Source organism: Apodemus sylvaticus, chromosome 15 (genome assembly GCF_947179515.1).
Source record: "Apodemus sylvaticus chromosome 15, mApoSyl1.1, whole genome shotgun sequence".
NCBI lineage: Eukaryota > Metazoa > Chordata > Mammalia > Rodentia > Muridae > Apodemus > Apodemus sylvaticus.
The window spans coordinates 78,406,430-78,433,186 of NC_067486.1; the positions used below are offsets into that span (position 1 = coordinate 78,406,430).

Below are 26,757 nucleotides of genomic sequence, written 5' to 3' on the forward strand. Positions count from 1 at the left end.
TGTTGTCCCTCCCTCCCCGCAGGCCTCTCCAGGCTTCCCCGCCATCAGCCTCAATTCCCTTTCATGTCTTCTTACGTTCAGTCCATAAGAAAAGCCATTAGTTAATGACATTTTAATTTATTATTACTGATTTTATGTAATTAGAGGCCAGAGAGGGTATCAGACCCTATGCGACTGGAGTTACAGACAGTTGTGAGCTGCCACGTGGTTGCTAGGAATTGAATCTGGGTACTCTCAGAAGAGAGGCAAGCATTCCTAACCACTGAGCCATCTCTCCAGGCCCAGTTCACTGCCTCTTAAAAATGCCCAGAATCCAACTGCTGCTTCCCACCTGCCTTCTGACTGCCTGCATCTAAGCCATTATCTTCTTTCTTTTGAACTACTAGAAACCTTTCTCTCTGGATTCTTTATTCTAGTTGTGCTATATGCAATGGGTACTCACCAAGTGTGATAGTGTGTGTCTGTGACAGGCAGGACTCAATAGGCAGGGCATGACGGCAGCCTAGGCTATCCACCCAGACTAACCCTCCCTCCAAAGCAATCTGTTCTCACAAGCACAGAAAAGACCCCTGGGAAAACATGTCAGTTTATGACATGGACCAAATCCAGTACCGATTCCAAGGAAGGTACCAGATGTTCAGTGTGGTCTGGAACCTCGTCGGGTCTAGCCTTCAGCTCACTCCTTATGGGGTCTAGCCTTCACTAGCTCCCAGACCCCAACTTCTGCATGGACTCTCCCCACCATGCACACTACTTCTGTCAATCACGCAGGCTGCTTGTACAAGTCAACTAGTCCTTTCCAGAATAGCAGGCAGTATGTCTCAGAGGCCCTCAGCTTGAGACACACAAGGACACAGGAGAGCTTTCTGAGATGCCCTTAAATGACTTTCATCCCAACCCTTCTCAGCCAAGGACTCAGTCAACACTCCTGGCTACTGATTCTTATTGGTCACACCCTTTCTTGGTATCTCAGTTGCCAGGAGAGTAGAGGGGTGAGAAGCTAGCTGAGGACGTTGCCATGGGTACTGTGCCAGCAGGACAGAACTGGATTCTAGTGCAGGTATTGCTAACAGCCCAGTTTTTGACACCTCAGTTTTTATTGCTGTAAAACCAGCTTTTTAGGTAACATTTTGTTAGTTGGGTAGATGGAGCTGATCAAGACTGATTCCTAAACTAGACTTGTTTTGTGAAAAGATTCCTGGACTCCAAGCTACCTACCATTGAAGGGAGGGACCCAGCCACCATTGAAGGGAATGGTGCTCATTTCACATGGATCTATATTCTAGAGAAAGGTAATCAAGAAACATCTACATACCTCTGTCCTTTTAAAGCGGACTCAGGACTATTTCTCTTTTGCCCTCTAAAGGCCCCTTCCTTTCACACAGTAAACTTTGCAATTTGTATGAATTATTAAACTGAATAATGCATTCCTCTTCCCTCCCTTAGCAGGGGAAGTTGTGGGTGCTAACAGAGTAAGGGAAATATTGGAGGTCGTAGAAAGTTCCTGACACCCCTCCTCACCGAGCTCCCACCCCACCCCACCCCACCCCACCCCACCCCCTTCTCACCACCCTGGCATCCAGCTCTGTCAGACCAGAGAAGGAACTGGCAAAAGAGCCCCCCCCCCCCATATTCACCCTGGGGCTTGAGGAAGCTCTTCCTGGGGTCATGTTCTGCCTCAGGACTCAGTGTCAGCTTGCATCTTTTCTTTAAAGGTCTGATCTTACATTTTGTGTTCTTTAAGCAGGAATAAACTGTTGATCACTCTTAGCTATTTTCTACAACCCCCTTTTCCTGTCCCCAAAATAAAAGATGAAGCACTTCCTGTTCTTCAACAGGAGTGTGATCGACCAAAGCAGAGGCCCAGGGAGTTAAGTTGGCAGCAGGAAAGCTAAAGAGACACATTTGTTCATTCATTTGTTCATCCATTTAGTGCCTGGGTTCCAACCCAGACTCTGCCTCTCACTAGTGTGTGGCCTGGTGGCTTCTTGGTGCTCCATTTTTCTTACCTGTAAACAACCTGTAAAACAAGCAATCTGGAAATCATATCTTGAGACTTCTAACAGCTCCAAAAGAACGACAGCCCTATTTTGGCCTATGTGACCTCCTTGAGCAGAGTTATCTGTACTTTTCTTCTGTGTGTTCTGTCCCAGGATTTCCGGGTCAGTAGCTAAGGGCAGGGAGCTCTCTCTGCGGGCTCTTCATTTACTGAGACTCTTGACTCCTTGGCCTTTCCCTGGGACTAGGGGTGGGGGCCACGAGGGAGAAGTCAGGGTAGAGTACAGGGAGAAGGATCTCATCTCAGGAAGTACAGGAGAAGGCTAACTGCCAAATCTCTCACCAGACAGCAACCTTCCTCCTCAGAAAATTGACCCAAGTAAGAGGGTGTCACAGATTCCCGTGGAGTGGGTTCTATCAGAACGCAGGCTGTTGACAGAAAGAGGGATGGGTGGGGGACCTCGCAGCTGGACAGCCCAGGCTTAAAACTGGGCTTTATATTTCTCAATTTTATAACAACTTGAAAATGATTCCGCCTCTCAGTTTCCTCGTCTATAAATCTGGCATAATAATACCTAGTGCCCTTACTGTGTTAAGAAGACAGTGGGTGGAAAAGTACCTGGACTCACGATGAGCTCAGACTTAAAAATAACCACCCTCTGCCCGCTTGTACACCTAGCATCAAGTAGGGGTCTGCTCTGAGCACTTGTATTTACAGCATGTACTCACAATGAGAAAGGGCGAGGCTACTGAAGACTCCAACTCAGCCTTGACCCAGCACAGAAAACGTGGACAAGCAACTGTACCTACTGGCTTCCTCACTAGGCTTCTCAGATTTCAGGGGTCAGGGCTTATGAGTTTCTGAAGCCCATATTATTTGTTCCCAAGTATCAGAATCTAAAAAAATAAGGGGCTGGACAGTGGGCTCAGCAATTAAGAGCACATAATGATGCTCTCTCAGAGGGCCTGAGTTCAATTTCCAGGACTCATATCAGGTTGTAACCATCTGTAACTCCAGTTCCAGGAGACTCGACACCTCTAGCCTCTGCAGGTTCCAGTACTCACCCTTGCACAGATACAGACACAGACTTTGAAATAGTAAGAAAACAAAATTTATAAAGAAGGAGAGCATTTGATAAATGAGAAGCACCTAGCATCAGTTATCATTAGTATTGGTAATAAGAATGGTCAGCAATAATCTCTATTCTTTTTTACATTCTATTGTAGCTTGTAAGTGATTTTATATGATTTTATATAATCTGAACCAAAAACCCATGAAAAAGATCATGTACTTAGCCAAATGTGCCTACTTCATTGTTTGGGGGAGGGGAATCCAATCAGTTTATGTCCAGAAGTAGCATCGGAACCAAGCCTTGTGACTAGGATTCCAAATCAGACCCTCGAGGATAGTGTCACAAGTCCTCAAGCCAGGCTGTCACAACATGGGCGACATGTAATATAGTCCAAGAAGAGGATTCAATGTACTTGGTAACACTCTGCTCCTCCCTGCTAATGATACCCATCTCTAGAGCCCCCAACAGAGAGAGCAGCTCTGAACTCCTCGGGCACTGAACTCTCCCTCTATATAATCAGAACACTGGTTGTAGGTTGCCCTAAGTGGTGGGTTGCTCACCCTTACCACCTCTTTCCCTGTCTGTCCTGGGAAGCTAGGGTGCGGGCGTTTGTTCCCCAGTGACCCTTTCTTTACTGCTCCGGTGTCAAGCGGTGCGAGCCTGAGAGAGTGAGGCCTACAACCTGAGGTAGACTGAAGTCTCCTGAAACAGCTAACTTTATTCAGAGCTTCAGACAGTTCATACTCTGAGGGTTAAGAGTTCTCACGACTCTGTTCTTGAACTGTGTTCTGTCAACCTTTCTGTCCTTTCCACAGCCTTCTACTCAGGAGGGTGTAGAATGTTCTACAGAAAGGGTTTCTGTAAGGAGAGAGAGGAAGGAATCCAGCATGGGGATAATAGATTCCCCAGGACAGGATCAGGCACAAGTGAAATGGATAGAGAAAGTCTTAGAACATGGAAACTGTTGAACGTTCATTTGACAAGTGAGATGTGCTGGCCATATTTAAATAAGTCACACAGATGCAGCTTAGAGAACTTGTGGCTGAGAATCTGTGTGGAGTGGAGGAATGCCCCAAGGGAGAATTTAAAACACAACTCAGACCTTGCCACCACCACCCATGTGTCCTTAGCGACTGTCTCCAAGTCTCCGTTTCAGCACCTCACCAAACAGAAGACAATATGAGGGCTCCTTCCCTCAGGACTGTTGGGAGAGTTGGATTATATCACTCTGGTGGGCACGTAGCTGCCCCCAGAGCTTGATAAGGCCTGGTTAACAGTTGCTAGAGTCACCACTTGGTGTTAAGAAATATGAAAGGGACAATTTGGAACACTTTCTCTTCACTTCTCCTTCAGAATTTTGGCCAAGATTCCTTTAAATCACCCATGGCTCTAACAGTCAGAATTTCTTGGGTTATCATTGTGATTATTGCTAAAGTGCATCTGGCTGTTGCTACGGGCATAAGAGGAGCAAACTGTCATCTAGAGATGCAGGGGGAGAACGGGGGTCTGGTCGCCTGGGATCAGTTTACCCCACTGGACCCTCTGGCTATCTCATATGTGGTTTCTTTATCAGTCCCCCTTGAGCCACAGCTAGAGTGTTCTAAAAAGTTCTAAACCCAAATCTCTCTAGACTCTCACCAGATAATTTCTGCCATTCTTGGTAAACAGGACAATGGTCAGACATTTCTAGTAGAAAGTTTTGAGTTCTTACAGCATTACAGATAGACTTTCTGTCAGATCATCTAACATACATGCAAATGTACCTACCACAAAAAATTTCCCCAGCCATGAGGGGACTAGTACAGCAGGGCCTCAAGAAGATAACCCCACAAAGAGACCTAGGAACTGCGATAAGTGCTAGGAAGAGTCCCTGGCTCCCAGGTCCGGATGAGGCCAGCCAGCCAGCCAATGTGACTGACACAGGGTACACCTAAGACCTTGATAGCCAGGTGCTCAAGCCCAGTGACAGAAGCATTCCCCATGCCCACACCCATTCTGCTCTCCCAGATGCAGAGGCTCTCTAGGAAAGGGAAGTGAACCCGAGTGCAAACGCCCTGGCATGCGAGCTCCCAGGGCCCTCTGCAAACACAGCTGGATTCCTCACCAAGCATGGTGCCTCGTGGGTTTCCACCAGTCATATGAACTGTGCCCTGCACTCTAAAGCCAGGACACGGATACCCTCCAGCCATCTCAAAGGTTTGTGCTCCCAACTGGGAAATCACAGCTGAGACTCAAAATAATGGTGAGCATAGGTTTATAGTTTCTTGTGGCTTTCTTTCTAGTTTTATCTAAAGTCATAACAGGGTAGGGCCTGACAGGTTCACTGTTGGCCAAGTCTTTTCTTAATTAACCTAAAGATTGTACATTTAACAGGGGTATAATACTTACTTTCCGTATCTGAAAAAACACTGGCCAAAACCCAGTGTTAGGGAGGAAAGGGTTCATTTGACTGACAGGTTACAGTCCATCCCAAGTGAAACCATGGGAGGAGCCTGGAGGCAGGAACTGTGGAGTAGAGCTGCCTGCCGGCTTGCTCCCCAAGTCTTGTCAGCTTGCTTTTATCATAAAACCCAGGAGCACCTGTCAGGGCTGGGCGGGGGTGGGGGTACCATCGTAATGGTCTCTCCACAGCAATCATTAATCAAGAGAATGCCCAGCAGGCATGCCAACAGCCCAGTCTGATGAAGGAAATTCCTCAGCTGAGATCCTCTTTTCCCGGGTGACTCTAGTTTGTATCTAGTTGACAAAAACTAACCAGCATAAAGATTCCTCCTGTGGGTTGTCGGCACAGAGGAAGCATGCGAGCTCTGAAGGGCCTCAGGAGTTCTAGGTGTGTGCGCGGAGAGACTCGTCTCTGCACTGGAAAATTACCATGGTAACATGTGTCATCTTGTTAAATGTTTGCAGGCCTACCGAAAGCCTTTACTTTGCTGTGCACAGGAAATCACAGCTCTGCCATTCAGTCTTTCAGCAGCCCACGCCGGCATCAACAAGCCCCAAACTAGTCATTATCTCTCCCTTCTACCCATCTCCTGCTCCTCTTTCAGAGCCCACTGCCTCTCCACAAACACATGTTCCCTGCCTGGCTAGTGTCTTACCTGTTTCCTAAGCCAGATCCCAGAGTCCTCCATCCCCACCCCCACCCCTTAAAGCTACCTAGTGGAACTCTCCTGTGAGTGTTTCTTTACTGGGCATCTCCCTCACCAGCCCGGAAGCTCCCTAGGGAGCTCTGATATCATACTCCCTGTGCCTGGCAGAGTCTCTGAGGCCTCAGATGGGCTTCTGAGTACTGGTTGGCCACATGCACGGGAACACATGGAGTCACAGTGAGCTAGGGAGCTGTTTTTCAGTTGGACTATCAGGAAAATGGAATTTTTATGAATAATGCCAGCATCAGGGTCCCAGGACCTCTCTGACAGTGACAGCTTGTGTTGCAGCTTGGGAAAGCCCTGTCTCTGATCTCCCCCTCTAAACTCCTCTCTATTCCCAACTGACTCTGTCAGGAAGGAACTGTGATCTGTGGAAACTCACGGTGACCATCAGGATTCTGCAGGTAAGGCCAGTCCCTCCCCCACCCCCACTTTTTTTGTAGCTTCCAGGTGAAGGCTTCACAATGTGGTTTTTAGATGCCTGCTTCAGTAGAAACAGACTTTTTTATGTAGTACTGAAACTCTGAAATCATAGGTCTCTTCAAATTTTAGTGACTATTTTATCCTCTAGATGAGGAGAAAGAAATAGCAGGGCCGCTGGGCAGTGGTGGCACACACCTTTAATCCCAGAACTTGGGAGGCAGAGGCAGACAGATTTCTGAGTTCAAGGACAGCCTGATCTACAGAGTAAGTTCCAGGACAGCCAGGGCTATACAGAGAAACCCTGTCTTGAAAAGCCAGAAAAAAAAAGAAGAGGAGGAAGAGGAGGAGGAGGAAGAGGAGGAGGAGGAGGAGGAGGAAGAGGAGGAGGAGGAGGAGGAGGAGGAGGAGGAGGAGGAAGAGGAGGAGGAGAAGGAGAAGAAGAAGAAGAAGAAGAAGAAGAAGAAGAAGAAGAAGGAGGAGGAGGAGGAGGAGGAGGAGGAGGAGGAGGAGGAGGAGGAGGAGGAGGAGAAGAAGAAGAAGAAGGAGGAGAAGGAGAAGAAGAAGAAGAAGAAGAAGAAGAAGAAGAAGAAGAAGAAGAAGAAGAAGAAGAAGAAGAAGAAGAAGAAGAAGAAGAAGAAGAAGAAGAAGAAGAAGAAGAAGAAGAAGAAGAAGAAGAAGAAGAAGAAGAAGAAGAAGAAGAAGAAGAAGAAGAAGAAGAAAAGAGGGAGAAGGAGAAGAAGAAGGAGAAGAAGAAACAGCAAGGTGGAGTGGCTTGCCCTTGGTCAAACTTGGATTGAAATATAGGTCTTCTAGTCCACAGAGAACAATCCTCACTCATTCTCAGTCTCCTGGGGGCAGAAAATATTTTCTATATTAAGACATGTAACTAGGCTTTGCCTGCCAGAGTCTCCAATGAACTTTCCAACTCAGTTAACTTAGCCCTAAAAGTAGCCATAGAGAATAATTGAATGAGTGTGTGGGTCTGAGTTCCAATAAAACTTTATTAACAAAATCAAATAGCAAGCTGTATTTGGCCCTCATGCCATGGCTACTTAGTCTGTGCTCTAGAACCTCAAATGGTCCATGACCCAAGAGGCTGGGCATCACTTGGGTGCAGTGCAGATGTCAAGGCCCACACAGACATGCTGGGATCAAAATCTGTATTCCAGCACCCTCTCCAGTCATGTATGGGAAGGACTCTGCTGCTTGGCCTGGCTCCTCCCCTCCCCCCCAAGAATGTCATTATGAAGTTTTGTATACTAGAAAAATGAGGTGTGGGGAAGTTATGTGCCTCAATTGCTGGGTCTGGAACTAGAGTCTAGGTTCTAGCATTTCAAAAATGGAATTCTTTCCACACACTTCAAAGAACCTATCCTAGCTCCAGCCCCATGGCTTTGGGTTGGTCCCTGATCTAGTCAAATTCACTGAAAATCCAACCGGAAGCAACCAGTCCTTCTCCCTTGACTGACTTTGGAGCAGAGGACTCCAGCTGGGTCTCCATCTCCTGAACCCCAGGAGGGGCTGGTGAGATGGAGATGTGCCAGGGGGGCTGCTTATCATCTGCAGAGGGAAACCTGCTCTCAGGGCAGCGAGCTGCAGCTGAACTCTGGCTTCATTCCTGCCTCCAGAGGTCTGCTGCTCCAGATAAATGAGGCCTGGCAAACCTCACTTTGTACATGCAGAAGGAACAGCTAGTCCAGGCCCTTGGATAGAACGAAACACCTTGTTGTTTTGTGTCAACTGTTGTTGTTCTACGACTTGCACCGTTTTAGTTCCCAAACCTGTCCCTGTTCTCCGCTGTAGCTTTCAAGCCATTCAATACTGGGCACTTCCTGAGATCCGCCCCCACAGCAAAGCACCCTGCTGGCCACATGCCCAGACACTGTTGTTCAGAATTCCTGGCCAGTTTCTATTTTGTGCAAGGATGTGTATGTCTTAGTCAGTTGAGGCTGCTGTAATAGAAGACCACAGGCTGAGTGGATTAAACAGAAAAAATTTAGTTCTTATACCTCTGGATTCTGGGAAGTTCAACATCAGGATGCCAGGCAGTTTGGTTCCTGGCAAGGGCCACATCCTGGCCTGCAGATGGGAACTTCTTGCTACATTGTCATTCGTGTGCAAAGTTCCTGTTGTTAAACTTCTTTAAGAAAAAAGAAGGCCGGGCGGTGGTAGCGCACGCCTGTAATCCCAGCACTCTGGGAGGCAGAGGCAGGCAGATTTCTGAGTTCAAGGCCAGCCTGGTCTACAAAGTGAGTTCCAGGACAGCCAGGGCTACACAGAGAAACCCTGTCTCGAAAAAACCAAAAAGAAAAAAAAAGAGAAAAAAAAGAAAAAAGAAGAATTACCCTCATGATGCCCCAGTGCCCGATATCAAATTGACTGTTGAGGCTTCAACATATGAATTGGGAAGTTCGGGGAGGGGCAGACACACATTTAATCCATACCAGTATTTGAGCTTCTTGGGTTTTTGTTTGCCTCACTGAATAGCCCAGGCTGCCCGGGATTCTCTAAATGCTAGGATTAGGATTACTGTCATAAGCTCTCAGCCCTTAGTGATAAATCGTAATCAACTTATAAATGACTTGTTAGTCTGTCATTTAGTGTATACCTATTGAAGAGACAAGGGCTCATATATTTTACTACTTAATTTTATGTCTGAGGAAGCTGAGACCTGGTGGGGTTAAGACACTAGGCTGAAATCACATCAACAACAAACAATCAGTCTGGGCTCACACCTGGCTTCCAGTACTTAAGGGTGTCCAGTCACTGCAGAGACTGCGAAAAGAAGACAGTGCGGTCCAGCCCTCTGTCCACAAGGCTACCAGTGTGCTCAAGAGGTAACCCAGCAACCATGTCAACATTAGCATAACAGGCAAGCACTGTGGAGTCCCAGAGTCATGGCAAAAGTGTGAGACCCAAGAGAGAGGTTTCTCCTTCAGAATCGGATCCCTGGCTATTCGGCAGTATGCCACACACCTAGCACACAATCGACCTAAGGACCGAAGAGCCAAACAAGACAGAGCATATGTGGGTTGGTCCTAGACTCCAGCAAGGAGACAGAGGGAAAGAGAACCTGAGCTAAGACAGAATATGGGGTTGCAATTGTAAGGCCTTGGTGTGGGAACAGTGACTGCAGAGAAATAATGGGCAGAACCAGGAGTGGTGAGTACACAAAGAATGCTACCGTATAGATGAGTCCTCCCCCCACAGACCACCCCAGGTCCTGGGCTTCCGTGCACAAGCTCAGCCTTCCCCTGCCTCTCTCCTCCCCATCCCAGCCTCTTCCTGAGCAGACACTTCTGTTGGCAAATGCGTACTGTAAGCAGAGAGCTGCACTTCTCCCGGCACACTGCCAACTGAGACTTCTCTCCATGTTCAGGTCAATTCACCCACCATTTGTTAAGCATCTAGTTATATTTAGCACCGTATGCTAAAAATATTTTCCACTCGTCATCTCATGTTAGCTCCCTATAGCGCTCCTGCCTTGGTCCATTTTCTTCAGCTATGACACATTGCTACAGACCACATCTCGCAATATCCAAGATGGAAGGATGTGTTCTTCCTGCCCAGCCTCACCTTAGCAACCTGGTGATGCCAAATCTTGAATTTTTTTCCCAGGACTTTCTTGGTTCCTGAGAAATCTACCCCGCTCTGCTCTTCCCAACTCCTGCTGATACATGGTTCCTCTCCGCCTAAAGCACATACCTTCTAAAACCCAGAGGTTTACAAGCCCGCCCTCTCCCATGCAGCACCTTCGTGAAAGCCCCGGCCAACACCCCAGGCACAGCCACAGAATAAAGGGAACCATTTTCTCACCCTGCCCACAGGCAGGCTTGTAGTCCCCAGATGCAGCCATGGCATCCCTGTTTCTGTGACTTCTTTTGCATTGACAACCCTCGTATGAATGTTCTGTCTTCTACACGGTGGTGACACGCCAAGGCCTCTCTGCTCTTGACCAGTCAAGAAACTTACCTTCATCTTGGCTGGAGAGCTCAAACACAATTAGGGATAGGGTGCATCACCATAATTGAGGGAAACTTTGAGGGAAACTGAGGCCCTGGCATGGGATGTGATTTGCCTATGGTCATGCTGCTTGGCAGAGCCCAAACCAAACCAAATTCCATCTCCCACCCATCAGAGCAGCGCCCTCCCTCCCTGACAGCTTGTCATTCCTTTTTTCTCAGAACCTAGCTTCTTCCTGCCCCTTTCTTGGCACAGCCAGGCTCAAAACTGACTTGTTGTCTTCTGGTTGGCTACCTTTGTGCCTTGATGAAGCTTGACAGGTGTGAGACTTGAAATCTAGGAAGCAATGTGACAGGCACATGACACAAAAGAAGAGGCGCCCTGCAGGACTGGATGTCAAGTCTACGTCTTTATGCATGTAGAGCCCCAGGAACAAGAGAAAGCAAGGTAGATTACTCACTTGTTTGCTCTGTCTGTCTCTGTCTATCTCTCTATCTGTCTCTGTCTCTCTATCTCTGTCTCTCCCTCCCTCCCCTTCCTCTCTCTCTCTCTCTCTCTCTCTCTCTCTCTCTCATGCATGTGCACACAAAAGACTCTGCAGTTGTAGTTTGAATACCTGAGGGTCCATTGGTTCATTTTAGGCTCTTTTTAGCATAAAGAAAAAAGACACGGGGACGTATCTCTTGCCAAGATCTGAGCAAATCCTTTCTAAGGAAACATAAAATCACAGTGACAGCACTGCTTCCTGAGGGCTTCCTTCCAAGGAGATGGGATTTATACAGAGCACTCGCTGCACCCCCCAGGAGGATGTCATGTCTACCTTCCAGAGGGTGAACTCAAAGTCCCCTCATGTCTACCTTCCAGAGGGTGTACTCAAAGTCCCCTCATGTCTGCCTTCCAGAGGGTGTACTCAAAGTCCCCTCATGTCTGCCTTCCAGAGGGTGTACTCAAAGTCCCCTCATGTCTACCTTCCAGAGGGTGTACTCAAAGTCCCCTCATGTCTGCCTTCCAGAGGGTGTACTCAAAGTCCCCTCATGTCTACCTTCCAGAGGGTGTACTCAAAGTCCCCTCATGTCTACCTTCCAGAGGGTGTACTCAAAGTTCCCTCATGTCTACCTTCCAGAGGGTGTACTCAAAGTCCCCTCATGTCTGCCTTCCAGAGGGTGTACTCAAAGTCCCCTCATGTCTACCTTCCAGAGGGTGTACTCAAAGTCCCCTCATGTCTACCTTCCAGAGGGTGTACTCAAAGTCCCCTCATGTCTACCTTCCAGAGGGTGTACTCAAAGTCCCCTCATGTCTACCTTCCAGAAGGTGTACTCAAAGTCCCCTCTTGTCTACCTTCCAGAGGGTGTACTCAAAGTCCCCAACAGAAGTGAGTGACAGGATTTAGACCCAAGAAAGTGGTACTCATGCTCTTCCATCTTGGACATGGCTGAGGACAAGACAGACGGACTGTGAGGCTTTCTATAGGCAGCAGTATCTCCATGGCTTTCTCCAGGTTGAGCCCCACCTTTCGGGCTGTGGTACCTATACCCTTGCTTTGAAATGCCTTTGCCGGGAGCTGTGTAGCCTCTGGTCTCGATTCAGTTAGGGCTCAGGGACTCAGGTGAGCTCAGTGCCCAGCTTCAGCATCGAGCTACCAAGAGCACACAGACCATCTCTATGGACATGTGGAGATGAGAGAGGGGCACAGGGTAGCAGCGCCTGCCTCAGCGTCAGCGACAGTGTCTGCAGGAAAGCCTCCCGGCTTCCACTCACCTGGTCCCACTGCCAAGCAGAGCTCGGCTGTGTGGAGCACAGGGACAATGGGCCTTGCCGTTTACAGAATCCCTTCATATTTGCTCAATACATCAAGTCGTGTTTGGATTATTGCTTCCCTCATGGACACAATTAATCATCTTCTAAGTTTGTAAGTTGAAGCGCTAAACTGTGATACCTAAGAATGTAATTAAAATTTGAGGCAGGCTCTCTCTCTCTCTCTCTTTTTTTTTTTTGTAAAGTTAGTATATAAGTTAATAGTTCGTCTTGTTTGTCGCCTCTCCGATCAGCCTGCCCCTTTTTACTGGCCTTAAATTGTTCCCTTCTTTCTTCCATGTCATGTGTAATCATTACTCTTTTCCTTCCCTTCCCTCCTTAACATCCCTTCCTCTCCTTTCTACTTTCATGACTTGTGTGTAAACACATGCACACACACAAACACTCAGACACACACACACACAAACCTGGAGTTCATGTGGATAAGAAGCATGTGTGATTTGTCTTCCTACATCTGGCCTATTTACCTTAACAAAATGGCCTCCAGTTTCATCCATTCTCCTGCAATGGCATAATTTCACTCATATGTAAAACTTAATAAATTACATTGTGTGGAACATGTTTTCTTTATCCATTTGTCTGTAGATAGACATCTAGACTGGTTTCATTCTTAGCTATGGTTAAGAGCTACTATACCATGGGTGTGTCTTATATCTCTGTAGCATGATGACATAGCATCCTTTGGGTATATATACCTACAAGTGCTATTGTTGGGTCATTGGTAGTTCTGGTTTTTATTTTTCGAGGAATTTCAAACATGCATGGGTTTATATTCTGGATACGGAGCCTTTAGGGGTGTGGTTAAGTAAATGTGAGGCTGTTAAGATGAGCCATGATCTAATCTCATTGCTGACCTTATATGATATAAATTTTGGAGTCATGGAGGTAACAGGGATGTGTGTACACAAAGGTATGTATATCTGTGTGGTCAAGACGGCAATGGCCTGTAAGCCAAGGAAAGGCCTCAAAGAAAGCCAACCTGGCTGGCACCTTGACTTTAGACATGGGTGTGGTCTCTCTGGATTCCAGAGCTACTGGCAGGTCTGAAGTTGTGTCCCCTTGGATACCAGGGTTCTGCCAGATTTTACCTGTCAATGTTGAGTTCTGGCCTCTCCTCCTCACAGTTGTTAGAACTAAGTAAAGAAAAGGAAAATGGTGTTGAGATAAAATGTCGAAGAGAGTAGAGGCACAAAAGACTGAGTGGGATGGTCTCTGTCCAAAGTGTATCTTGGTTTCTGGCCTCTGCATGGAGGTAAGAAACAGTGGGGAGCACAGTCTGATATGCTATTCTGAGGTTTAATGCTATAGTTTGAGGACTGTGTGTCAGGTAACTGCTTAGGAGTTGTGGGGAGGAGAGAAACAGTCACACTGTAGCACCAGTGCTCAGCCAGGCACTTCCACACACTTCAGGGTGAGCATTACAATCCATAATTTTCACTTGAGAAAGTTGTAGATCAAAGCAGTCAGGAAGAAACTTGTTTCTATTCTTCCTCTGAACTCCTGTGGGCACTTTTATTACCTCAGGCTCAACTTCTCAAACTTGATTGTGTCTAGGAATCTTCCAGAGGGCTTGTTAGAACACAGTCTGCTAGGCTTAACCTCCAGGATGTCTGATTCCACAGCTCTGAGGTGGGGCCCAGAGATTTGTGTTTCTCACAAGTTCCCAAGTAAAGAAAAGACAGCTGGTTCAAGACTACACTCTGGGAAGCACTGGCCAATGGCAACAAAAGCTTAGCTAACTGGATAGCAAACTGTGGTGCACTATGGAATCACTGAGGACTGTTCGAAATAAGTGTGATGCCTGGTTTGCATTTTAACTGATAGAAGGCACAACCTGGACCCCAGTGTTCATGAAAGCCCCCCAGGTAAGGTTAACAACATACAGCAAAGTTTGGCATCCACTGAAGAAAAATGATAATTTTTCTTATCATTGTTCTTCAGCTGCTCATCTCTGAGGCCACAGGTAATCAGACACTGACCTGTTCTGCTTACAGCACCCATCTACCCACATTTTACTCCAGAGTCTCACAACACCTCTGCTTTAACTTCCCATGTCTCCTATTTGCCCCCTTCCTGTCCTCCCTTCATCTCTTTCCTCATCCATCCCAGTTGTAGCTGTTCGGCAGCCGCAGTTGTGGTCTGCCAACAGTGGGCATGACCCCATCCTTTCTCTGACTGACTGTGCGCTGAAGACCTTGAGGACTCTATAAATCAAACTAAAGACAGAACACCCCAGAGAACCTTCTGGAACTAATATTTGGTATTTCTGACCATGAGTAGCAACTAATGGGTTTTCAAAACATTGCCTTTTGGTTATAATACAACTATATACCTTTTTCCTTTTTAAAAAAAATATTTATCTTATGAATGTGAGTGCTCTATCTGTATGTAGATACCTACAAGCCAGAAGAGGGCATCAGATCCATTTATAGATGGTTGTAAACAACCATATGGTTGCTGGGAATTGAACTCAGAACCTCTGGAAGAGCAGCCAGCACTCTTAACCACTTAGCAGTCACTCCAGCCCCTAAAACTATATATTTAAAGAAACACTTAGAAAAGCATAAAGAAGAAAAAGAATTAATTTAATTATCTATGTTTCAGCATTGTTAAGATTTTACTGAGATTTTTCCTTTTCTTATTTGCATTGTCTTACCTAGTTGAGAACATGTACCTAAGTAAACTCATCTATTGACATCATATAAATATATTTATGATGATTAAATATGCATGTTGCCATTTTGAAAACAAGGTCTCACATAGTAGGCTTGCCTGGATACCACTTTGAAGTCCAGGCTGGCCTTGACTTCCTTTAGGAATCCCTTCTAGGTGCTGAGATTATGAGCATGAGCTACCATATCTGATTTGTAAATATTTTAATGGAAGCAGAATTTTCCATCATGTAAATACCAGGCCAGATTGTTTGACTGTTCCTATGTAGGAAGAAATGTTGTGATGGGATTATTTTTTATAAGTGATGCTACAGTGCATGTGTTTTTATGGGCTTGGGTTCTGTCTGTGATTTCTCATATAATCCCCAAAAAGCAGCAGAAGAAGCAATGTAAAACTTTCAGACTTGCCGGACAGTGGTGGCGCACGCCTGTAATCCCAGCACTCTGGGAGGCAGAGGCAGGTGGATTTCTGAGTTTGAGGCCAGTTTGGTCTACAGAGTGAGTTCCAAGACAGCCAGGGCTATACAGAGAAACCCTGTCTCGAAAAAATCAAAATCCAAACAACAACAACAAACAAACTTTCAGACTATTACACTAGGCAAATTATTTTCAAAACCTAGTCTCCTTGTAACTGTGAAGAACATATTGTGCATCTTCTTTTACCAAACCCTTGATGGTTTGCTTGATGCCATCAAGGACTAAGAGTCTGGAACTAATGTTGTTCTTGCTGCCCTACCACTTGATCCTACATTCTCCCCTCTCCATTTTCCAACATCATGTCTTCCTCCATTCCTAGAATGCAAGTTTTAGGTGTATACTGTGCACAAAGCCTTGTCACCAAGGAATAGCAAACACAGTGCTGGAGGCACTCATTTTAGACACAAGTCTCTAAATAATAATTCTCTTTAAGTAAAAATTAACTTTTCCCTCTGTGTTGTGCTTGTCAACCCCACATAATGCCATCCCTGTCCCTGGTATATTCTCCTATCTTCCTTCTCCCAAACCAGAAAAAGAGTTTGACATTCAGCTATCTTCAAAACGTTCTTGATACTAATCTCCTTCAACTTACCCACTAAGCACCAGCTTCCCACACATCCCTGACCTCACAGTTCAATCTGGGCATTCTCTTCACCCTGTTTTGTTTCTCCTTCTTAGACAAGACCCCTTCAGCAACAGAACACTTTGTATTGCTGGTTCCTAACACAGTGCCTAGAACTTGCTGCTAACTCAGTCAATTCTGTGAATGAGTGAATGAATCCTGCTTAACTAATGTATATAGACATTCTATCTTAAACATTAATGAGTGGAGGAGTATAAAAGAAAATATGAACATGACATGATTGCCAAATGCTCTATGAATCATTGGTACCCAAGGTAAAACAGACACCTGGTATACCAGATGCCCCAAAATTCTGGATTCCGTGTTCTAAACACAGAATCTAAACATTCACTGTTGTTTGTGCCTAGACACTGCCTTACATTATGTTCTCTTTCAACTTAGTACCAAACTTAATGTATACATAAGTATTTCTGTGGTGGAAAAAGAAAAGAGGAGTTGGGTGATAACAGATTTTTTTTTTAAAGTGTGACACAAAGAAAACTAAAACCTTGGCCTATTTATAGTTACCACACAAAAGAAAGGCCTTGATGCTTAGTTACTTTAGGAAAGAATGTAGATTAGATTTCTTTAAGACTTTCTCAGTAGGTATTCTAGAAAGTTGACAGAAATAATTAGGCAATGGTAGAAAGGGCCAAGAACAGCTAAATCCTGTTAAAACAGCAGTCAGGGGTCAAGGTCAGGCTTAAGGCGAGGATGATGGGAGCCACCTTGTTGTACCCAAGAAGGCAGAGTACATATTCAAAAGTAAGATAACAACAATATAAGCCCCTAGCCCCTTCCCCCACGTGTCTCCCCAGTCCCACATCTGTGCCAGCCCCTCCCCCACCTGCCCACTCCTGCTGGTGAGATCAGCCTTCATTATAGCTCTTCCAGAGCCAGGAAGCAAGGTACTGTGTGGGAAGTGATGGCTGTGAGGTGCTGTGTGGGAAGTGATAACAACTTTAAAGCCATTCAACAGGAAAATTTGTTAAAAGACCAAGACATTGTAAAGCTGAAACACTTGAGTCTATTAAGTCCCCTGCTCCTTAGAACATTTTGTTACCAGGGCATGTTTCAAGGAGGGAAAACACTGAGCCATTGAGCTCTGTCAGATACCAAATCCTGGCAGAAAGTGCAACATTTTCTAAGGTATCTGTTTCTGCCACTGTGCTGAATGACTTCTAAAAAGTTTTGTCTCTCTTCTCTTCTCTTCTCTTCTCTCCTCTCCTCTCCTCTCCTCTCCTCTCCTCTCCTCTCCTCTCCTCTCCTCTCCTCTCCTCTCCTCTCTTCTCTTCTCTTCTCTTCTCCCCCACTTCCTTCTCCTCCAGGACCCTCCCCAACCCTCCTTCTCCCCTCCCCCTTCTCTCCTCCAGGACCCTCCCCAACCTTCCCTACCCCTCCCCTCCTTCCTTTCCTTTCCTCCCCTCCACTTCCCTCCCTCTCCTCCCCTTCCCCTCCCCCTCTTCTCCTCCAGGACCCTTCCTGACCCTCCCCTCCTTCCTTCCCTTTCCTTCCCTCCTCTTCCCTCCCTCTCCTCCCCTCTCCTCCCTTTCCCTCCCCTCCTTTCCTCTTCGATCACAGCACAATGCCCCAGGCCTCCCCACCCTAGAAGTACTCTATTACATTTTTCTCCCTCCCCTCCTCCCTCATCATCTGCATCCTCTTCTCTTGCTTCCTCACACCCTGCCTCCCATACCTCCCATAGCCTAGGCCATTTTCATAGACATTATTAGACCCGTACAAGCTAAGGCTCTGCAATGATTATTCAACCCTCTGTGGTAAGGGAGCTAATTAAGTGACTGGAGATTTAGACATTCATTGTTGATTCACTCCAAACTCTTTCCGAGAGCCTCAAGCATTGTACTAAACAAACCTTACTCTTTTATGACTTCTTGTCCTAAGTCCAAATGGGATGGAGAGCTTAAGGATACAGTATGTTTTCAGAGATGTGAAGAAAGGTAAACTTAAGGAGAATGGAGTGTGGATGGATGCAGAGGGGGAAGCTGGGGGCTTTTCACAGATGATCCGGCTGGTATGTCCCTTGACAGCTAACGGCTCTCCGTAATCATCAGTTTAGACTTCAGGGCTGACATGTTGTTCACTTTCAGTCCACTGCTTCGGTTAACTGTCTTTATTAGGTATACAGACATCAATGGAGAATTTTCTAAACAGCCATCTTCTAAAGAAAGAATGTTTGTGCATGTTAAACAGCACATCCTAAGAGGACAAGCCATTTGATAAACAAAAAGTCTTGACAGAGTTTTTCACTTGTGTCTATGAATGGAACAGTAGTAGCTAGCGTCAATCTGAAAAAACATTCACTCTTCTGTTAGCAAAGGGACTAGACTTTTCTTTAAACTCTGCATCTTAATTTTGCTTCTGCTCTAACTACACAGTTACATTTTAAGGTAAGTATTGGACCCAGCATCCAACTGCCATCATTCTCACAGTAGAAAATGGAGGCAGAAACCCAAGCCAAATGGATTACTCCACCCAGGCTGGAAACCAAAAGCCATTGCTACCACTCTAGGCAATTGATCCTATAGCACGGTGGCTGGCATTGGGTTTTTCTACCTGCTTTTCTACTGTGATCTGCAATGGCCTGAGGTAGGTGAAATAGGCTTCTCCTTTGCTTGACTTATGATGGGGTATCACGAAAGGGGGACCTTAAACTTCCTGAAGATGTCCACAGAGGGTGGTTCATCATTACCAGCAGCTAAGCACAGGCCAAATTTGAGGTTACTTATCAGTCATCACTGTTGCTCTGACATTAAGAATAACAGATTACAGAATCTTCAACATTCATTTCTATCCTAGTCTCAACTCAATATATCTCTAGCTACTCCATTGGTATGTTTCAGAAATAGCTGATTTGTCACTTATTATAGTCTAGATTTGAAGGGGCTTCTTGATGTCAGCCTATTCATTGGATACAAATTAATCTTCCAAATCAAAGCTTAAAAAAAAAACCTATAACTTGGGGTCTGCTCACAAAAAAGTTCATCCATTTATATACGTATACATATACATACACATACACATATACATTATACATATCCACATCCATATCCATATACATATTTGTATGTGTGTGTGTGTGTGTGCATGTGCGCGTGCGTGCGCGTGTGTGAATCAGTATATGAGATCACTCTTGGATAGGACATGAGAGGATGCAGATAGACCTGGTTTGGTCAGCCAGGGACCAGACCTTCTAGACAGACTATCCTGAGTAAGAGAGATGAATATGTATGCTCTTTGCTGTTCATTCTGCAGACCTTGGTGACCAGCTCCTTGAAGTGGTGGGTCTAGAGGGAGCCATGGAGATGGGACAGATCTACACTGGTCTGAAGAGTGCGGGTAGGAGGCTGGCCCAGTGCTCCTCTGTCACCATTAGGTAAGTCTCCTTGTTACCCAGCATCTTCTGGGTCTCCCCTACCTCCTTGAATATTCAGGCAGGTAACAAAATAACTAGAAAGTTACCATTGGAATTCAGGCTAAGGAAAGGCGGGAAAAGAAGCTTGGCAGTAATCACAAATAGTACTTTGATGATATTTTTTCATTGTTGTTTTATATATATATATATATATATATATATATATATATATATATATATATATATATATATATATATGCTCAGCCTATGTGGTTATTTGTATGCCTATGATTTCAGGGATAACTGTTTGGTATTGCATAAGCAACAGGTGTGCTCCTCGCTAGGGAAGTCTATTTCTCCTGCTCCCAGGATCCCTCAGTTGCCTAGTTTTTGTGTAGGGTGAATGTTCCGGGAGCTTTCCCCTCCCCCCACCCCACCCCACCCACATCACCATGCCCATTGGTGTCCTCCTTGTTGAAGTCTTGGGTGCAGCTCTTCTGTCATTTCCAAGAAATACGATCTGCACAGCAAACTCCCTGTTCCCCTGGCTCTTGAGATCATTCTTCCCCTCAGGTGGAGGAATTGTGTTGGCATTATTTAAATGGGATACAATGCTATCATCAACCAGAGGGTTCATCATAGTCTCTCCTCTAAACACTGCCCGGGGAGATAAACAGTGCATACTATAAAGTCCAGAGGTCCAATTCTTTGTCTTTTTCTCTTTATAGTTTTAAAATATTCAATGTATGCCAGGGGTCACAGCTGCTCTTCTGTATGTGGGTGATAGACCGTGCATGACTTCATATACTAAACCATTAATATCAACAAACTTCTTATACTGACCAAGAGGGTAACAGGCTTTTGGGACATGGATGACCTGGCCAGTCACTGCAGTTCTGGGTAGTGTGGGGTCTGGTGGGGGGTTTTCTAATTTTAGTTCTCTCCAGTTATATAGTTTTTTTTTTCTCAGCTTCTTACCTAACCTGGCTGAGAAGTCTTCATTCTTTTGCTTCGCTCCTTGTTACAGATCATATCTGTTGGTTTGCCTGGGGAATCTTCTAGAGGGGATGCTGGGGTAAAGGCTTTCCCAGAGTCATTTGACTAAAGAATCTTTTCTCCCAGAAACCTGAGCTAGAGTCATCGTGAGCAGAGTTGAGGAATCTTCTTGGTCCATCCATCATCATTAGGCCCAGATCTCCCCTAAGGTTCCACGAGAGACTGTTCCACAGTCCCCTTGTCAGATCCGATCTCTAGATTATCTGTCTTTTGTATTCCCAAGGCCATATCCCCTTTCTCTCAGAGCCATTGCTATGGTAGGACCCTTGTTTTCCAGACTGACATCTACAGCCCTCTTCCAGAATTCTAAAGATGTCAGGGCCAGTTTGTCTATAGAATGTCACAGCCCTAGCTTTTATAGATTACAGAGAACACATTGTTCTGGCTGCTAAGGAATCTAAAAAGTTAGGTATCCAAGGTTTTTTCCCAGCAGCCAACAGCCAGATGGAAACAGGGACGAGCTAAAAGCCCTGTCCTGCTAGGCAACCTTAGATATTTCTCTATCCGGAAGTGCGCAAAGGCCTCCTTTCTGCTCATTTTTGTTTTTATTATTAAATGTCTTGCTTTTATTACAAAATATAGTCAGAGTTCACCAGAGAATTATTGTATTGAAATAGCACCTTCCCCTCTCATTTTGTAATTTTCAAAACAGGGACACTGCCAAGCTCGGGTAAGGGCTTCCTGTCCAGTGGCCGGTGACTATTCACATGCCCTTGGCCAGGGGCCTCTAAAGAACCGCCCTCCTTACCAGGCATGGTAAGGAGTCCACATGCCAAAGGAGCCTTTCCCAAGCAAGAGAGAAGCATTTTCCCCTCTGCTCTTGGGGCCACAGTTCCTATATGTCACTTTCTAAGCAAGGCACAGTGCATACACACCCAGAGTGGCCTGCTTCTGGCAGTTGAGCACATATGATGATACAGCCTAGAGAGCAACTCTTGGATGTGTCGCAGCCACTCATTCACTGGGGAGGGCATTCCTACTCCAGAGTGGAGCTTGGCATGAGCCTCTTTCCCTCTGGCTGGTCGCTAGACTGAGCGAGACGCCTCAGCAGTGGGGCTGCCATATTTACTGGCCAGTTTTCCAGGTGGCTGTGTCCCTCAGTATGCCCATGGCAGTTTCCCAAAGTGAGGTCTGAAGCCAGAAGCCAGAGATTTAAATAAATGCCTATGGTAACTCTGAATGCACAGGTCCCTAGGCCTGGCCCCAGACGGGCCACAGTCAGTCCCTGAGATTGGTTGAAGATTATTGTTGGAAAAGTTCCTTTGGTCCCTGTGAACTCCTCAAGTGAGCAAGTGTTGTCTGCCCACTTCTTTCTCTGTGGTGGAAGTGATGATGGTTCTCCAACTCTGAGGATCTCACTGTGGTTTCTTTGGTTTGGGGGTTCTAGGACTAATAAGCTTTTGCCGATGCAAGTAGACGGAGAGCCCTGGATGCAGCCACGGTGCACGGTAAGTCAGCCGGTCTTGGGGAGAGTGAGAAACGTGGCTATGTTTTACCCTTTGACTATACTGACTTGAAATCACTGCATCTTAACATTAAAAACCAAAACTGGAATTGGACAGGATAAAGGAAATCCCGATTGCTTATGACTCTGATGAGCTTGGGTTGAGAAAAACCCACCCAGTCTTGTCCTGTGTCTAAAATCAGGTGGTCAGGACTGGACAGCCATGACTCAGCATTCACCAGCACCATTGCTCTTGCAGAGGACTCTTGAGTTAGGTTCCCACCCATATCCAGTGGCTTAGGACTGTCTACAACTCCAACTGCCGGGGGATTCAACAGCTTCCTTGGGCACATGCAAACACACACACACACTTTTAAATAATTAAAGTATTTTAAATAATTTCTTCCATTTTTCAAAATGGAAGAAATCATATACTTTTCCCATGTGGCTCAATAATATCCAAAGATGGGGGTTGCCATCCATTTAAATGCAAACACCGATTTTTGAAGAAGCAAATCCTCCCCATATCCTCAGCACACCCTCCCTCCCTCAGGGTTATTCCTCAAAAACTACAGCACACTCTGAAGAATACTCTGAACTCCAAAAACATGTATCTAAGGAGAGATTAGCCTGTGCAGAAGTAACAAGCATCCCAGATCTGCCAGCTGGGAAGGGATGTTTTAAGTTGGTTTAGTGTCCCTCTGAGGACTGAACTCAGGGTGCAGGGCAAGCACCCTACCACTGAGTGACGCTCAGCCTTGGGGTTTCCTTGAAACAGGGTCTTGCTGTGTAGCTTAGGTTGACCATAAGCTCATAGTCCCTCTGCCTCTGCCTCTCTGCCTCTCTGTGCCTCTGTGCCTCTGTGCCTCTGTGCCTCTGTGCCTCTGTGCCTCTGTGCCTCTCTGCCTCTCTGCCTCTCTGCCTCTCTGCCTCTCTGCCTCTCTGCCTCTCTGCCTCTCTGCCTCTCTGCCTCCGCCTCTGCCTCAGCCTCAGCCTCCAGTCTGCTGGGACTCTAGGCATAAGCTGCCAATGCCACCACACCATGAATCCACATTGGTGATTTAAACATCTGAAGTAGGTTTTTTTAGCCCTTCTGGAAGCTAAAACCCCAAACCAAAGTCTTAGCAAGGCTGGTTTCTGTTGTGATCTGAATCCACCAAAACTAGTGTCCTTAGACATAGAGGAAGAGCCACAGAGCACACATACACAGAGGGACAATCTTGTAACAGTGCAATGGGAAGGCGTCAAGTCGGCTGCAAGTTAGAAGATCTTTCTTTCTTTCTTTCTTTCTTTTTTTTTTTTTTTTTTTTTCCGAGACAGGGTTTCTCTGTGTAGTCCTGGCTGTCCTGGAACTCACTCTGTAGACCAGGCTGGCCTCAAATAGAAGTTGTTTCTTAAAACACATACCTAATTTATATTAAATATTATATATGTTATATACACATATGTTATCATTTATGTTACACATTATATATTATATGCATATAATTTTATTATACTCTGATGCTACATACTATCCTTTAACAAGCATAAGACATCAAATGAATAATGATGATGATGTTAATAATAATATATAATAATTATAATAATATTTATATTGTATAATAATAATAATAAACAAAGTAAATAATGTTAAACACAGTAAAATCTAGTTCTTTCAACCAGGCAAATCTCATTTTAGAAGAAAAAATCTGGTATAAGGAATATTAAAGTGTAAAAAAATCTAACAAGTGTAATATAAAACTTTAAGGTATATGGGTAACAGCATTCTTTTATTATAAAATAATATGTAACTTTGATTCTAATCAATGAACAAAAATTGAAAAAAATCCAACCATTAATGAAATAGAAAATGCTTACAAAGACTTATATACATAATGGCCTCAAAACAAATGAACTTATCAGGGCAGGGGCTCAGGAGGCTCTGCCCCTCTCTGAGGACAGGTATACAGGTAGTGGTTTCTGGTGGAAGGCAAGCCAGTGTGCATAGCTGATGGAAAATTGCCCGTGCTCCTGTAGATAACTCCTCACTATGCCCTATAAGGAGTCCTAATTAAACTCGGTGGTCCAACTGAACAAAAGGCACGGAAGTAGAAGGGAAACTAGTTGGAAGAAGATCTGTGGAACTGGGAGAGGACAAGAGAGCATTGTGGGGTGAATATAATTAAAGTATATTACACACATGTATGGACATATCATAATGAGGACTGTGGACAGTACTCAGTCAAGTGCATACCACACAGCATCACAACCAGCGTTTGGATCCAAGACACCTATAACAGCCTGCTATTAAAATGCATGTCTGTAGCCTGATTGCTGAGGAATCAGAGACAAGAATCCCTGGAACTCTCTGATCAGCCCAGCCAGCCAAATGGTAAGCCATAAACTCAGTGACAGACTCTGTCTCAAAAAGATAGGCTAGAGAATGACAGAAAACACTGATATCAACTCTAGATCTCCACAGGCATGAGTACACACATGCACATGCACTCCAAGCATATTTCTACATATGTGTACTTTACTTCTTACACACATGCCCCATGAACACGCAAGAGCTAAAGTGACTAAAAAATTATACCTAAAAATAGAAAACTATGAAGCAATATGACTCGAAAAGAATATGATGTAAAAAGTCAAGCCAAAGTATAGGTAGGTCAGTAAAATATCTCAACAGGACCATTCAATCTGAGGACACATTATAGGAATGAAAGGGAAACCTGCTTTTATTGGATTAGAGAGAGGATTTGCATGATAACGTAAATAGATGACCAAAAACATTCAATTACATTTCTTTTTTGAAAGATTAATTTTAACTTTGTGTGTGTGTGTGTGTGTGTGTGTGTGTGTGCGTGCGTGCGTGCAGTGCCCACACAGGAAGAGGGCATTGGGTCCCCTGGGGCTGGAGTTGCAGGTGGTTGTGAGCAGTGTATGGATGCTGGGCACTGAACTGGGGTCCTCTGTAGGAACAATTAGGCACCTCTTCAGCCCAGCATTTCTTTTGTTTGTTAGTTTGTTTTGTCTTGAGGCAGGGTCTCCCTGTGTAGCCATGGATGACCCAGAAACTGCTATGTAAAACAGGTTGGCCTCAAACTCATTGAAATATGCCTGCCTCCTAAATTCAGGCATTAAAGAGATGAGTTGTCATGCCTGGCAACATTTTTTATTAAAATAGAGATTCATAGACTATTAGGATTAGCTAGATATTGTCATAGCCCACACCTCTAATCCTAACACTCCAGAGGCAGAGGACAGAGGGTCTCTGAATTTGGGACCAGCTTGATCTATAGAACAAGTTCTAGGATAGACAGGTCTATACAGGCAGATTCTGTCTCAAAAATAATACATACATACATACATACATACATACATACATACATACATACATACTAGAAAGAAACTCCTTCAAAATAATAAAAACTTTCTGTTGAACCAATAATAAATATTTTACTAAATACAAAAACTTGAGAAAAATTCCCATTAAACCCATAGACAACAAATAAATGCTAACATTGCTTGGCAGTTCTAGGCAATGCAATCTTTGCAAAATATAAAATACATATAAATATTTGGGGAACAATCATAACTATTATTATTGTTAGGGAATGTGACCACATTAAGCTCAAGAAATCAGAGGGAAACTTCATAACAAATTATTTCAGCAAAGTCCTACAGGAAAGTAGACAAAAATAACAGCTTTCCTATATACCACTAGCAACCAATCCAATGAATCTACTAGAAAAAAAATATAATTGTAGCAACAAATTATAAGATATACAGTTGAATTGTGGGTAATGAATGAAAGTACATATAAGATGTAAACAGTTTTAGATATTGAATATGTAAACCTTCTTAGTTTCTTTTCCTATTTCAGTGATAAAACACCCTGACAAGAGCAACTTAAGGGAGAAAGGGTTTAATTCAGCTCACAGTTCCAGGTTACAGTCCATCCTAGTGGGTAAGTCACAGAGGCAGGAGCCTGAATGAAGTCTGCAGAGGGTAGGCAGACTAGTGCTCAGCCTAACAAGACCCCTGGCCTGGGGAATGGTGCCACCCACAGTGGGCAGGGCTTCCAGTTCTGTTTATCAAGACATTCCTCCACATGCCAACCTGATCTAGACAATCTGTCAGCTTTTCTGGAAAGCATCTTGAACCACGTATCAGGAAGAACCATGGCTGGCTCTTCCTTCCTTAAGAGCACTTGCTGTTCTGCAGTGGACTCAGGTTTGGTTCCCAGCGCCCACATGGTGGCTTCCAACCATCTATAACTCCAGTTCCTAGAGATCCAATGTCTTCTATGTGCCTTTGTGGGTACTGCATGCACACGGTATGCTAACACGCAGACAAAACGCTCATAAATATACACTTAAAATAAATAAATCTTTAAAATATAGACATAGATGTCTAAGAATATCAATTTCTACTTCATGCAGCATAACAAAAACTGGAATTTTCATGAAAGTTCAACCTTTAGTGAGGAAGTATAAAATTGAATGTATGGATTTCAGTGTTTCACCTGCATGTATGTGTGTGCACTGGGTGCATACCTGGTGACTTCAGAGGGCAGGAAACAATACCAGATCACCTGGAACTGGAGTTTGTTACGAAGAATGGTAGGCTGCCATGTGGGTACGGAAAACTAAACCCAGGTCCTCTGCAAGAGCAGCAAATGTTTATACCGCAGGGCCCTCTCCA

The 26,757-nt window shown here is 45.0% G+C and overlaps 1 protein-coding gene across 2 annotated transcripts in view; it reads left to right on the top strand.

Moving 5' to 3' along the window:
* Nucleotides 1-26,757, top strand: part of Dgkg (diacylglycerol kinase gamma) — a 194,191-nt gene that overhangs the window by 160,118 nt on the left and 7,316 nt on the right. For both annotated transcript variants that reach the window (XM_052158095.1, XM_052158094.1), the window contains exons 23-24: nt 19,466-19,586; nt 22,009-22,069. In XM_052158095.1, coding sequence (XP_052014055.1) covers nt 19,466-19,586; nt 22,009-22,069 — 182 coding nt within the window. The remainder of the gene's footprint in view (nt 1-19,465; nt 19,587-22,008; nt 22,070-26,757) is intronic.